Source organism: Lethenteron reissneri, chromosome 1 (assembly GCF_015708825.2).
Source record: "Lethenteron reissneri isolate LAM-NWPU_2019-01 chromosome 1, ASM1570882v1, whole genome shotgun sequence".
Classification (NCBI taxonomy): Eukaryota; Metazoa; Chordata; class Hyperoartia; order Petromyzontiformes; family Petromyzontidae; genus Lethenteron; species Lethenteron reissneri.
This window is the reverse complement of record NC_083779.1, coordinates 828691-840326: the sequence shown is the minus strand read 5'-3', so window position 1 is coordinate 840326 and position 11636 is coordinate 828691. Positions and strand designations below refer to the sequence as shown.

The 11636-nt window shown below is 54.3% G+C and overlaps 1 protein-coding gene across 1 annotated transcript; it reads left to right on the top strand.

Annotated features, from left to right (window-relative positions):
* Positions 1–1786: 1786 nt before the first annotated feature.
* On the top strand, positions 1787–11392 carry LOC133347053 (cAMP-regulated phosphoprotein 19-like). Its single transcript, XM_061559384.1, has 3 exons — positions 1787–1963; positions 7855–7959; positions 8831–11392. The coding sequence occupies exons 1-3, from the start codon at positions 1892–1894 to the stop codon at positions 8990–8992; spliced, it is 339 nt and encodes a 112-aa protein (XP_061415368.1). The 5' UTR covers positions 1787–1891; the 3' UTR covers positions 8993–11392.
* Positions 11393–11636: the final 244 nt, after the last annotated feature.

Here is an 11636-nt window from a genome sequence, read left to right as displayed (position 1 = left end):
CCTTTGTGTATTTGGAGCAGTGTGACGATGACGACGACGTTACGTGGTCCACGGTTTGGTGTTCGTAGCCGTGGTCGCACACAGGCGGAGAGAGTCTTTGATTCACCATCATGTGGCCCTCTCTCGTAAGGATTCAACAATGGCAACGCTTTTACCCTCATGCGTTTTCTCAGCGGCCTTCCGAATCTAAACACCGCGTCCAAGCGCGGGAGCAAGCAGTCGCGCAACAGAACCTTCTGCAACCGGTTGCGGGCAGCAGTTGCACACACGGTTTGCCGGCCACGGTAGAATATGGACTCGACTGTCATCTGGAACTCGTTTGCGCGCAACTGAATGTTTTGTAGCCACGACGCTTGGAGACGAACTGTTGTTTTTGCGTAACATCTCTGCGTGGAAAAAATAATCGCACAGCTCTTGGCATCGTATTTTAACTGTTATAACATGATAATAATAATAAAGGTTTATTTTTACCCCCCATCACATAAGCGTTGGCTTGAAGAAATTTGTTTGGGTCGGCGTGACACAGACACGTGACAGACAAACAGCGTAAATTAGCTGGGGCGTGCGGGGCGGTGGTGGACATCCGTCACTCGATAGGAGAACATGTCACATGTGAGTGCTCAAAACAAACGTCTCACGTTGCCACCACAGTGGCGGAATGACCAGATGCACTCTGGACTTGCGATCCAGAGGTCATGGGTTCGATTCCATCTCTCGCGGCGCGGAAGTTAAATCAATGGGGCAAGTTGTGTTTGTTGAACTTGCTTCGCACCGTACGTAGCCAACCGCGCTCACCGGAGGTGCCTCTCCACCCAGTGGGATGAATGGGTTCACCAAGGAGTTGGTTGGCCGATCGGCGGGTCGTGTACGGTGGGATAAAGTGTGAGTACTTCCACTGTCCTCCACGACGGTCTGAGCCAGCGTGGAAGAGTAGGCCAAATGCCATTTTAGTTGAGGCCAGCAGGCCGGCAGTGGCGTGAATGGGACATTGCCCCACCCACAACATTTACAACTCAAATTGAAAATGTTGCGAGTTTTAACGACACATTTACGCGATCCAACCTATAAAAAGTTTCATTATGAGTAATATTGCACGCGAATGCCGACTACTTGTTAAGGTGCATATGAAGGCTAACACAGCACCACACGACGGGGTAGGTGGCCAGCACCACGCCCGGCCACCTTTGTATCCATATTGGCGACGTTTACAGAATCTTTATTTAGGCTGGTGGAATCCGATGAACTCGTTTGCGCAGTGTGATACACATATATATAAGCGTCTAGCTTGGCAGTGTCTCATTCTTCACCTGAAGACGGCTGCTTGCGTTGTAGCCGAAACGTCGTGAGAATTATTTTATTTTATTATGTTTTATTTTTTATTATTTGATTACTTCCCTTCTACGTGACTTTACCGAAAGAACCAAGAAGATATCAAGCTCTTGTTCACAGATGTCCAGGAGGGGCGGGTGCACAAGCTTCAACAACAAACAATACAAAAACGACGAGCGTAAGTTAGGGAAAGGGTATGCAAGTCACGAAAAATAAACAAAGTATACCTGTACAAATGGCATGAACATAAATTCCTGCCGAGACACACCGAACCAGGTACTCGCGCTGCCTCCCAACTGCCCAGAAGTAGCAGCAGCAGCAGCAGCCTCCACAGCCCCCACCCCCTCCCTCACAGCTACGCCCCCTTTCCTATAGCCCCGCCCCCTCCTCTAGAGTCCCGCCCCCTCACAGCTCCGCCCCCTTTCTCGTGACCCCGCCCCCTTTCTCATGGCTCCGCCCCCCGCGTCAGAGACGAGCAGCAGAAGGCGGTGATGGTGGCGGTGGTGGCGGTGTTGTTGTTGTGAGGGCACACGCAGGGAGACTTGCAGGAGGAGCGGAGACCATGGCTGGGTTCCCTGAGGAGCGCGACTTCGTCGAGCCCAGCACCGAGGAGACGACGCCCGCCGCCCGCCAGGTAACGAGGCCCCGCGGGGCCTAAACGCGGCCGAGCGGCGCGGGTCGTGGCGGCGGCTCTGCGAGGAATTTGGCGGCGCGGCGAAGTCGACTCGGCCTGAGACTCCGTAGCTACCCCCACGCGTCTCTAGGGTCTCTGTGCGAGTCTGTGGGTCTCTGTGTGAGTCTATGGGTGGCTGTGTGAGTCTACGGGGTCTCTGCGTGAGTCTATGGGTCTCTGTGTGAGTCTGTGGGTCTCTGTGTGAGTCTGTGGGTCTCTGTGTGAGTCTACGGGGTCTCTGTGTGAGCCTATGGGTCTCTGTGTGAGTCTGTGGGTCTCTGTGTGAGTCTACGGGGTCTCTGCGTGAGTCTATGGGTCTCTGTGTGAGTCTGTGGGTCTCTGTGTGAGTCTACGGGGTCTCTGTGTGAGTCTATGGGTCTCTGTGTGAGTCTATGGGTCTCTGTGTGAGTCTGTGGGTCTCTGTGTGAGTCTATGGGTCTCTGTGTGAGTCTACGGGTCTCTGTGTGAGTCTGTGGGTCTCTGTGTGAGTCTATGGGTCTCTGTGTGAGTCTACGGGTCTCTGTGTGAGTCTATGGGTCTCTGTGTGAGTCTATGGGTCTCTGTGTAAGTCTGTGGGTCTCTGTGTGAGTCTACGGGGTCTCTGTGTGAGTCTATGGGTCTCTGTGTGAGTCTACGGGTCTCTGTGTGAGTCTATGTGTCTCTGTGTGAGTCTATGGGTCTCTGTGTAAGTCTATGGGTCTCTGTGTGAGTCTATGGGTCTCTGTGTGAGTCTATGGGTCTCTGTGTGAGTCTATGGGTCTCTGTGTGAGTCTATGGGTCTCTGTGTGAGTCTATGGGTCTCTGTGTGAGTCTACGGGGTCTCTGTGTGAGTCTACGGGTCTCTGGGTGAGTCTATGGGTCTCTGCGTGAGTCTACGGGGTCTCTGGGTGAGGAGGAGTGTAGCGGTTAGCGCGCTCCGCTACGAACCCGGCGACCCGATTTGTATTCCCGCTCACTGAACAACACCGGTGATGATTATCTGAACCGGTCCTGGGTCTCCCCTAGGTTGACGCAGCCACAAATGGGTACCTGGTGCGGTGTGTAGTAAACATCGCTACTGGGGAGACAAAGGCGGCCGGGCGTGGTGCCGGCCACCCACCCCCCTCGTGTGCTCGCTAACAGCACTTGCCCCAACAGACTGTTAAGGCTACACGGGGGATATTTGTCTTTATATGTGTAAGACTGTGGGTCTCTGTGTCAATCTGGGGTCTCTGTGTAAGAGTGTGAGTCTCTGTGTGACACTGGGTCACTGTGTGAGTCTGTGGGTCTCTGTGCGAGTCTATGGGTCTCTGTTTGAGTCTGTGGGTCTCTGTGCGAGTCTGTGGGTCTCTGTGTGAGTCTGTGTCACTGTGTTAGTCTGTGGGTCTCTGTGTAAGACTGTGGGTCTTTGTGTAAGAGTGTGGGTCTCTGTCAGACTGTGTGTCTCTGTGTGAGTCGATGGGTCTCTGTGTGAGACTGTGGGTCTCTGTGTAAGAGTGTGGGTCTCTGTGTTAGAGTGTGGGTCTCTGTGTTAGAGTGTGGGTCTCTGTGTTAGAGTGTGGGTCTCTGTGTTAGAGTGTGGGTCTCTGTGTTAGAGTGTGGGTCTCTGTGTGAGACTGTGGGTCTGAGTCTATGGGCCTGTTTGCATGTCTATAGGTCCTATGTCAGATTAAGTTTATGTCAGGCATTGAGCGCTGTGTAAGCCTTGTATGTTGACCTTCTTTCGCACCGTACGTAGCCAACCGTGTTAATCAGAGCTACGTAAGTAAAGCTACGGGTCTCTATGTAAGTCTGTGTATGGGTCTGCGTGCATTTGTGTGGGGTCTCTGTTGGGATCAAAATGCGAGCCTATGGGTCTTTTTGTTTAAACAGTCTATGGGCCTCTATGCAATTGTATGGCGGTCTGTGCGAGTTTGGCTTCAATGCCAGAGTCTGTGTGGTGTCTTGTGTTGGGCTGCAGGGTTGATCAGTGGCGTGGCGTGGGTTGGCCTGGTCGCTGGTGCGCTTAGTGAAATCGGGCTGCCTAATGTCCCCACCCCAGCAGGCAACGCCACTATTTAAGATTGTAAGACAATGTACGTCACTAATTTTCAGGGGGGGGGGGGGGGGGGTGCACTTTCGCCGATAAGACATCATCAGTGCGAGGGCCGCCACACATTTGACATTATTGGGGGTTTTACAGCAGCACGATGATGGTGATGATGGGAGTGTTTCCAATATGGGAATTAGTTGACTCGGCCTGGAGACTCCGTAGCTGCGACCCCCAGTGCCAGGAAAGAGAAGTGAGATGACCTGCAGAGTGGCGGGGTGAGTGGACGAGTGGGTGGGTGGGTGGGTTAGTGGGTTGGTGAGTAAGTGTTGTTGTGGCCTGCAGTGTGGGAGAGTATGCATGCATGTTGAACTTCTTTCGCACCGTACGTAGCCAAGTGTGCTCACAGGTGAGTGAACGAGTGAGTGGATTGGTGAGTGAGTCTTGTCGTGACCTGCAGTGTGGCGAGTGAGTGTAGTGGCCTGCGTTGTAGTGAGTGCATGAGTGAGTAGGGGAGTGTTTTTGCGATCTGCAGTATGATGAGTGGGTGGGTGGGTGAGCGAGTGGGTAAGTGTTCTGACCTGCAGTGTGGCGAGTGCATGGGTGAGTGTGTTGTTCTGATCTCCAGTGTGGTGAGTGAATGAGTGAGGTGGTGGGTAGGTGGGTGAGTGTGTATTCTGACCTCCAGTGTGGTGAGTGAATGAGTGAGGGGGTGAGTAGGTGGGTGAGTGTGTGTTCTGACCTCCAGTATGGTGAGTGAATGAGTGAGGGGGTGGGTGAGTAGGTGGGTGAGTGTGTTGTTCTGACCTGCAGTGTGGTGAGTGAATGAGTGGGTGGGTGAGTAGGTGGGTGAGTGTGTTGTTCTGACCTGCAGTGTGGTGAGTGAATGAGTGAGTGTGTTGTTCTGACCTGCGGTGTGGTGAGTGAGGGGGTGAGTAGGTGGGTGGTGAGTGTGTTGTTCTGACCTCCAGTGTGGTGAGTGGGTGAGTGAGGGGGTGAGTAGGTGGGTTAGTGTGTTGTTCTGACCTGCAGTATGGTGAGTGAATGAGTGAGGGGGTGGGTAGGTGGGTGAGTGTGTTCTGACCTCCAGTGTGGTGAGTGAATGAGTGAGGGGGTGGGTGAGTGTGTCGTTGTGACTTGCGTCCTTGTGACCTACGTCCTTGTAACCTGCGTGGTGGTGGTGGTGGTTGAACGCAGTATGGATGACACGATACAGTAATATATCCGTGTACAGCAAAAACCCGTGGACATGTCGATGATTTTGTTTCGGATTGCGGAAAGCGAATTATCAGACAGTGAGGGATTATCCAGAGCTTAAAAGGCTGCAACAAAACGGCGCTTTTAACTGACCCTCCTCATTGGGCAGAGTGGACGTTGCCGCTGTGAAACATGTCGGCGTGATACAAAACAAGCGAGAGAGGCGTGTCATTGTGTCCCGGACGACTTTCTCACAAGGTTGGATAAAAATAAAAAATATATTTTTCAATGACGGCAACTGCACAAAGACTCACAAATTCAAGGCAACTTCATAAGTGGCTCAGAGGCTCAGTTGTGCTGAGCTGGTAATTCCGAGATCCTGGATTTTAATCCAGGTTTTGGCCGAGTTCCCAAGTGTGAAGCCATTTGATTGTCTCAGCCAGGTCACCAGAGACTCGCGTTCAGACTCATAGACTCACGTAGAGACCCGTAGACTCGCGTACAGATTCATAGACTCGCGTAGAGATTCATAGACTCATGTAGAGACCCGTAGACTCGCGTACAGAGTCATAGACTAACGTAGAGACCCGTAGACTCGTGTACAGATTCATAGAATCACGTAGAGACCCGTAGACTCGTGTACAGATTCATAGACTCGCGTAGAGATTCATAGGCTCACATAGAGACCCGTAGACTCGCATACACTGAGTTGTGATGAAAATCGGGTTCTTAAGTGTGGTGAGTTGATGGTTGCAGCCCAGCCACTGATGGCTGTAAAAGCACATCATGTGATGTTTGGTTCCGCACTCAATTTCACCAAATCCCCACCTCTTGAAAGATTGCAGAAGGGATCTCGGCGGTAGCCCTCTGTGATATTGTGTGTGCACCAAGAGGTGACGTGAAGTAGAGACCTCGCAGGTAGCTTTGGCATGTCTGCTTTGCGGGCGCCGTTCTGCAACGCGAGAGGGGGCCACGCTTGCAACTGGGAGATTTCTGAACGGATTCTTATTGTCGTGACGCCGAGACGCCGATGGCAATGGTGGGGATTAAACTGGGGAGAGAGACGGAGAGAGACAGAGACACACACAAAAGGGAAACGCAAAAACGAACGTATGGTGCGAAAGAAGTTCAACATACGTACAACTCAATGATTATTTGGCCGCAATAAATGTTCACGCGATGATGATAAGAAGCCACTTTGTTGAGCTATTACTTGTGGCCAAGTTGCTTCTAAAAAAAAGCTCATGGCAAAGTGGGGCTCTACCTGGTAAAATAAAACAGCTGACTTAGATTGTGAAGTGGTTTGTTTACCTTGACTACACTTTGCGATCCCATCGTTACTTTGCGTTGTTTGTTGTTGTTGTAAAGTTCTGACTCCATGCCCCTTATGGACATCTGTGGCAAAGAGCTTTGCAGCTCGTGGGATTCTTCCAGTATGAGTAAATATTTTTATTCTATGATGACTTAAGTCTGAAGATTTTCAGGGTTGTCATTTGTTGGAGCCCCCGAGGGAGAGGGGTGGTGGGGCTTGAGTCAACACGCATCCAGGATGTGAACTCGCGACCTTGCGATTGCGAGCCGCCCGCTCTCCCGCTCTGCCGGTGCCTGACGGCTGTAAATAGAATGATGGTTCCTCCCATGCCTAGGGGGGTTAACGGGGGAGACGTTACATGTGCGCGGTCCCACCACCGCCTCCAGGATTATTCGGACGAGCGCCGCTTTCCCTGTCATCTTTTTACTTGATTCGGAGCCGCTCGCTCCAATAGGGCCGTTAATTCCATTGCAATAGGGCCGTTCATTTTCCAATAGGGCCGTTAATTCCAATAGGGCCGTTCATTTCAATAGGGCTGTTAATTCCATTGCAATAGGGCCGTTAATTCTCCAATAGGGCCGTTAATTCCAATAGGGCCGTTCATTCTCCAATAGGGCCGTTAAACTGGAACAGCTGTTCTAAAGAAATGAGTTTGTCAAGCTAGATGATATAAAAGTGCGTCATGGCTCCCAGTGGCTTCCTAATACCGGAAGGGAGAGCATTCCAGACGGCCGCAGAAGCAGCGCATCTGAAAGCGCCGCGCGACGATGATGCGGTGAGCGTCATTGTTTGATGGCAAGCGAACAAGTGGCGCGTGATTGTAACGGTGACGTCATCGCAAAGATCCCCCGTGTCGCCTTAACAGACTGTTGGGGCCAAGTAAGTGCTGTTAGCGAGCAGCACCTGTGAAGGCCGGCACTGGGGCACACGAGGGGGCGGGTGGCCAGCACCGCGCCCAGCCGCCTTTGTCTCCCTAGCGGTGATATTTATACAAGACACTAGGTACTAATTTCAGGCTGAGTCGCCGTAGGAGAGGCCCAAGACCGGTTCAGATAGTCGTTGACCGTGATCGGGAACGGAACTCGGCTCGCGGGATTCTTAGTGCGGTGTACCACTCCCCACATCATCACACGCGCACACGTACGCATGCACACACGTACGCATGCACACACGTACGCATGCACGCACGTACGCATGCACGCACGTACGCATGCACACACGTACACATGCATGCACGCACGTACTCATGCACGCGCGTGTGGGGTAACGGATTGTTTCCCGGTCTGTCTCTCCGCGTGCCGTGCCGCCGTTCCTTCTGCGCCACGTCGGCCCCAGTCGGCGGAGGAGGTGGAGGAGGCCAAGCTCCGGGCCAAGTACCCCAACATCGTGCCGCATCAACCGGGAGGCTCCCACTTCCTCCGCAAACGCCTCCAGAAGGGGGTGAGTGGCACCTGCCAAGCTGCCCCCCCCCCATCCCCTCGCTCTGTGTGGTGCCACGGTGGCCAGGAGATGTTGACTACCTCGCCTGGTCTACAGGAGGTCGTCGTGCGTTTGATCCCGACCCTGACGCCTGCTGCTGTAGATTTGGAGTTTGCGTGTCTCTCTCATCATCATCATCAGGGTGGCTAGGAGATGTTAACTACCTCGCCTGGTCTACAGGAGGTCGTGGGTTCGATCCCGACCCTGACGCCTGCTGCTGTAGATTTGGAGTTTGCGTGTCTCTCTCTCATCATCATCATCACGGTGGCTAGGAGATGTTAACTACCTCGCCTGGTCTACAGGAGGTCGTGGGTTCGATCCCGACCCTGACGCCTGCTACTGTATATTTGGAGTTTGCGTGTCTCTCTCTCTCATCATCATCAGGGTGGCTAGGAGATGTTAACTACCTCGCCTGGTCTACAGGAGGTCGTGGGTTCGATCCCGACCCTGACGCCTGCTGCTGTAGATTTGGAGTTTGCGTCTCTCTCTCACCGTAGTCGTGTGGATGTTTCGCTGGGTCCTCCGGTTTTACCCTCCACATTTAGAATCGACTACGATACGTTTCAACACCACGATGAGCCACTTTGTTGAGCTATCATTTGTGATTGTCGCTTCTGAAAAATAGTTTCATAAATAAACATTTAGATTGAAAACTCGTTTCGATAAAAACTGCTGCTGGAGTTGAGTTCTTTGTCCTTCCGCCGCCCCTCCGATTCCCACGGTTGGCTACATATGGTGTGAAAGAAGTCCAAAGTACGTATCGCACCACCCAACGTTTAGTTTATTGTATTTTGTGTTTTTTCGGGTGAATTAATCAAAGTGTCCGTTGCAGCAAAAATACTTTGACTCCGGAGACTACAACATGGCCAAGGCCAAGATGAAGAACAAGCAGCTGCCGCAGCCGGGCGGCGAGGTGACTGGCGACCACATTCCCACGCCCCAGGACCTGCCCCAGCGCAAGAGCGGCGCCATGGCCAGCAAGCTCGCCGGGTAGCCGAGGCACGCCGCTGGCGCAGACCGGCGCGGGCGCAGCCTCCCTGCCCCTGCCGAGCACGCGACACTACAACCCCTACCGCCACGGCCACCGCCGCAACGCTGACACTGACTTCAGCAGCACCACCACGACCATCATTAATACACTGACGGCACCACCACTACCACCACCACTACCACCATGAATACACTGACAGCACCACCACCTGCTACACTGACACCACCACTCTTGCAACACTGCCACTGACATCATCAGCACCACCACTACCACCACCACTACCACCACCACTACCACCACTACCACCACCACGACCACCAGCATCACCGCCACTGCAACACTGCCGCCGACATCACCACTGACATCATCATCAGCACCACCACCTCCCGCTATGAGACCACCGCCCTTTCCGAGCGCCCAGGGGACAACCTGGTCCCATGGCCGCCGCCCCCCTTTCTAGTTCCCTGCGTCCCAGTGCGTGAGAGATCCACCCGGGGTGCGTCCCGGTGCGTGAGAGATCCACCCAGGGTGAGTCCCAGTGCGAGAGAGATCCACCCGGGGTGAGTCCCTGTGCGTGAGAGATCCACCCGGGGTGAGTCCCTGTGCGTGAGAGATCCACCCGGGGTGAGTCCCTGTGCGTGAGAGATCCACCCGGGGTGAGTCCCTGTGCGAGAGAGATCCACCCGGGGTGCGTCCCAGTGCGAGAGAGATCCACCCGGGGTGCGTCACTGTGCGTGAGAGATCCACCCGGGGTGAGTCCCTGTGCGAGAGAGATCCACCCGGGGTGCGTCACTGTGCGTGAGAGATCCACCCGGGGTGAGTCCCTGTGCGAGAGAGATCCACCCGGGGTGCGTCCCAGTGCGAGAGAGATCCACCCGGTGCCGTGCGAAGGATCGTCTCGTTCACGCGGGGGGGACACACGCGCTGACGGCACCACACCCACATCGGCGGCACCACCACGACCACCGCGTGCGCCGACGAGGGAACCTGCCTTAGACGACGTTGCAGTACGCGCTCGAGATGACCGCTTGCCGACAGCCCTCGGTGGAATGCCACGCCAAAAATGTGAAAGTGTGCTTTGTACACGGGATGGCGAGTCTAGCGCGTAGGCTCGACTCGGTTGATTTAAAAAAAATTGCTGTTGCTGCTACCGCCGCTGCGTCTGCGTTTCACCACGTGTCACAGACGGTTTTGGTGTGTGAAGTTGTCACGGTCGATCATAATGGTCGGTGACCCTTGTTTTTCTGATGTGAGCACTCACGAGTTGGCCTATAACAGCTGAACCCACAGAGGGCCGCAACGCTTGGGCAATTGTTGGCAGCACCAGCTCATCGCGTGGCTGCCAGGAGATGAGCGATTGCTCATCTCCTGGCGCCCCTCCGGTCGTTCTCTCTCTCTCTGTACGAGAGCGAGCCTTCGCCGTGCGGCGACGGCGGCGTTACAAGTTGACGTTATGGTTTTTATTACCGTCGTCGTGCTCAGAAACCAGCAGCTCCTGTGTAGTACAGCAGCCGTTTGGACGGGGGCCAAAGAGAAGTTTGGAAATGCCACTGGCCCGGGCCGACCGTGCGTTGGTTGACGCTTAACCCTCTCGTGTGGTACTGGCACCGCGCACGTAGACTGCAACGAGGCGGCCGAGCGTGCCGAAGTTCTAAAACAGTGTTAACCCGTTGAAAGTATTTACCACTCCCCCCTCAGTACCCGATTTTAGTGCGGCTGAGATGCCTCGTGGTGACGGATGGAGACACCGTCTTGGACGGTCTTGGAGTGGTTGGCCCGTGGGGCCCCGTTTCAAAACGGAAGTTGTGGCTTGTGTCTGGCTCGCCTCGGCCGTGTGGGGGGGGGGGAGGGGCGTAGGGATTCTGACACACGGTCAGTGTAGCTGGGGTTTCAAGAGTTGAAGCTGATTTTGTGACGCCTCTTTTTACATTGGCACATCTGAGCCGTGCCAGGCCCATGTGGCACGGGTTGCTTCTCGCCACCCCCCCCCCCCAAGCCCCATCCCACACAAACCGGGACGGCGCTGCCGGGCCGGGCCCTGCTGACGCCGTTCTGTTGAGCGGCGGAAAAGTAACAAAAAAGGTTTCAGCGGCAAAGTGCGCCGTGGGTGATTTCCGCGCTTGGTGGGATAGGAGGTCTACCGACTGTCGACGTCCGTAGCAGTAGTCGTAGTAGTAGTAGCAGCAGGAGTAGTAGTAGCAGGAGTAAATAGCGATGCTGTGAATAACGAATCGTAGCTAGTGCGGTGGCGTGCGACACCGGGCAGCACCGTCGCTTCAACTCTCCCGTTTCGACCGCGCGCCGAGTTTGTGTCTGGGGGCGGCCGCCGATTTGAACGGTGCTTTTGCGAAGGATTTCAAATAAAACACGACTTTCTTTGCGCCCGCCAAACGCGCACTCGGGTTTAATAGTTTGCCTGCTTGCTGCTCCTCGCTCGTCGAGGAAGGAGGGGGGGGGGTTCAGGGACTCGGGACCGTGAATGCGCTCGCAATATTTAAACATCACTTTGAGAAGCAATAAAAACTAACTGGGCATTGTGCGTTCCTCGCGAGGGTAAACGCTGTGCGTGGATTCGTGGCGTTGCGTGAACCGTGTTTGTGATTCAACGAGTTTTTATTTTACCAGGTCAGGCCCACTGAGCTATGTA

Excerpts from the sequence above, each read along its gene's own strand:
- LOC133347053 (XM_061559384.1), top strand. The coding sequence starts at position 1,892 with ATGGCTGGGTTCCCTGAGGAGCGCGACTTCGTCGAGCCCAGCACCGAG. Across the intron at positions 1,964-7,854 it reads CGACGCCCGCCGCCCGCCAG|TCGGCGGAGGAGGTGGAGGA; the intron begins GTAACGAGGCCC and ends CGTCGGCCCCAG. Across the intron at positions 7,960-8,830 it reads GCAAACGCCTCCAGAAGGGG|CAAAAATACTTTGACTCCGG; the intron begins GTGAGTGGCACC and ends TGTCCGTTGCAG.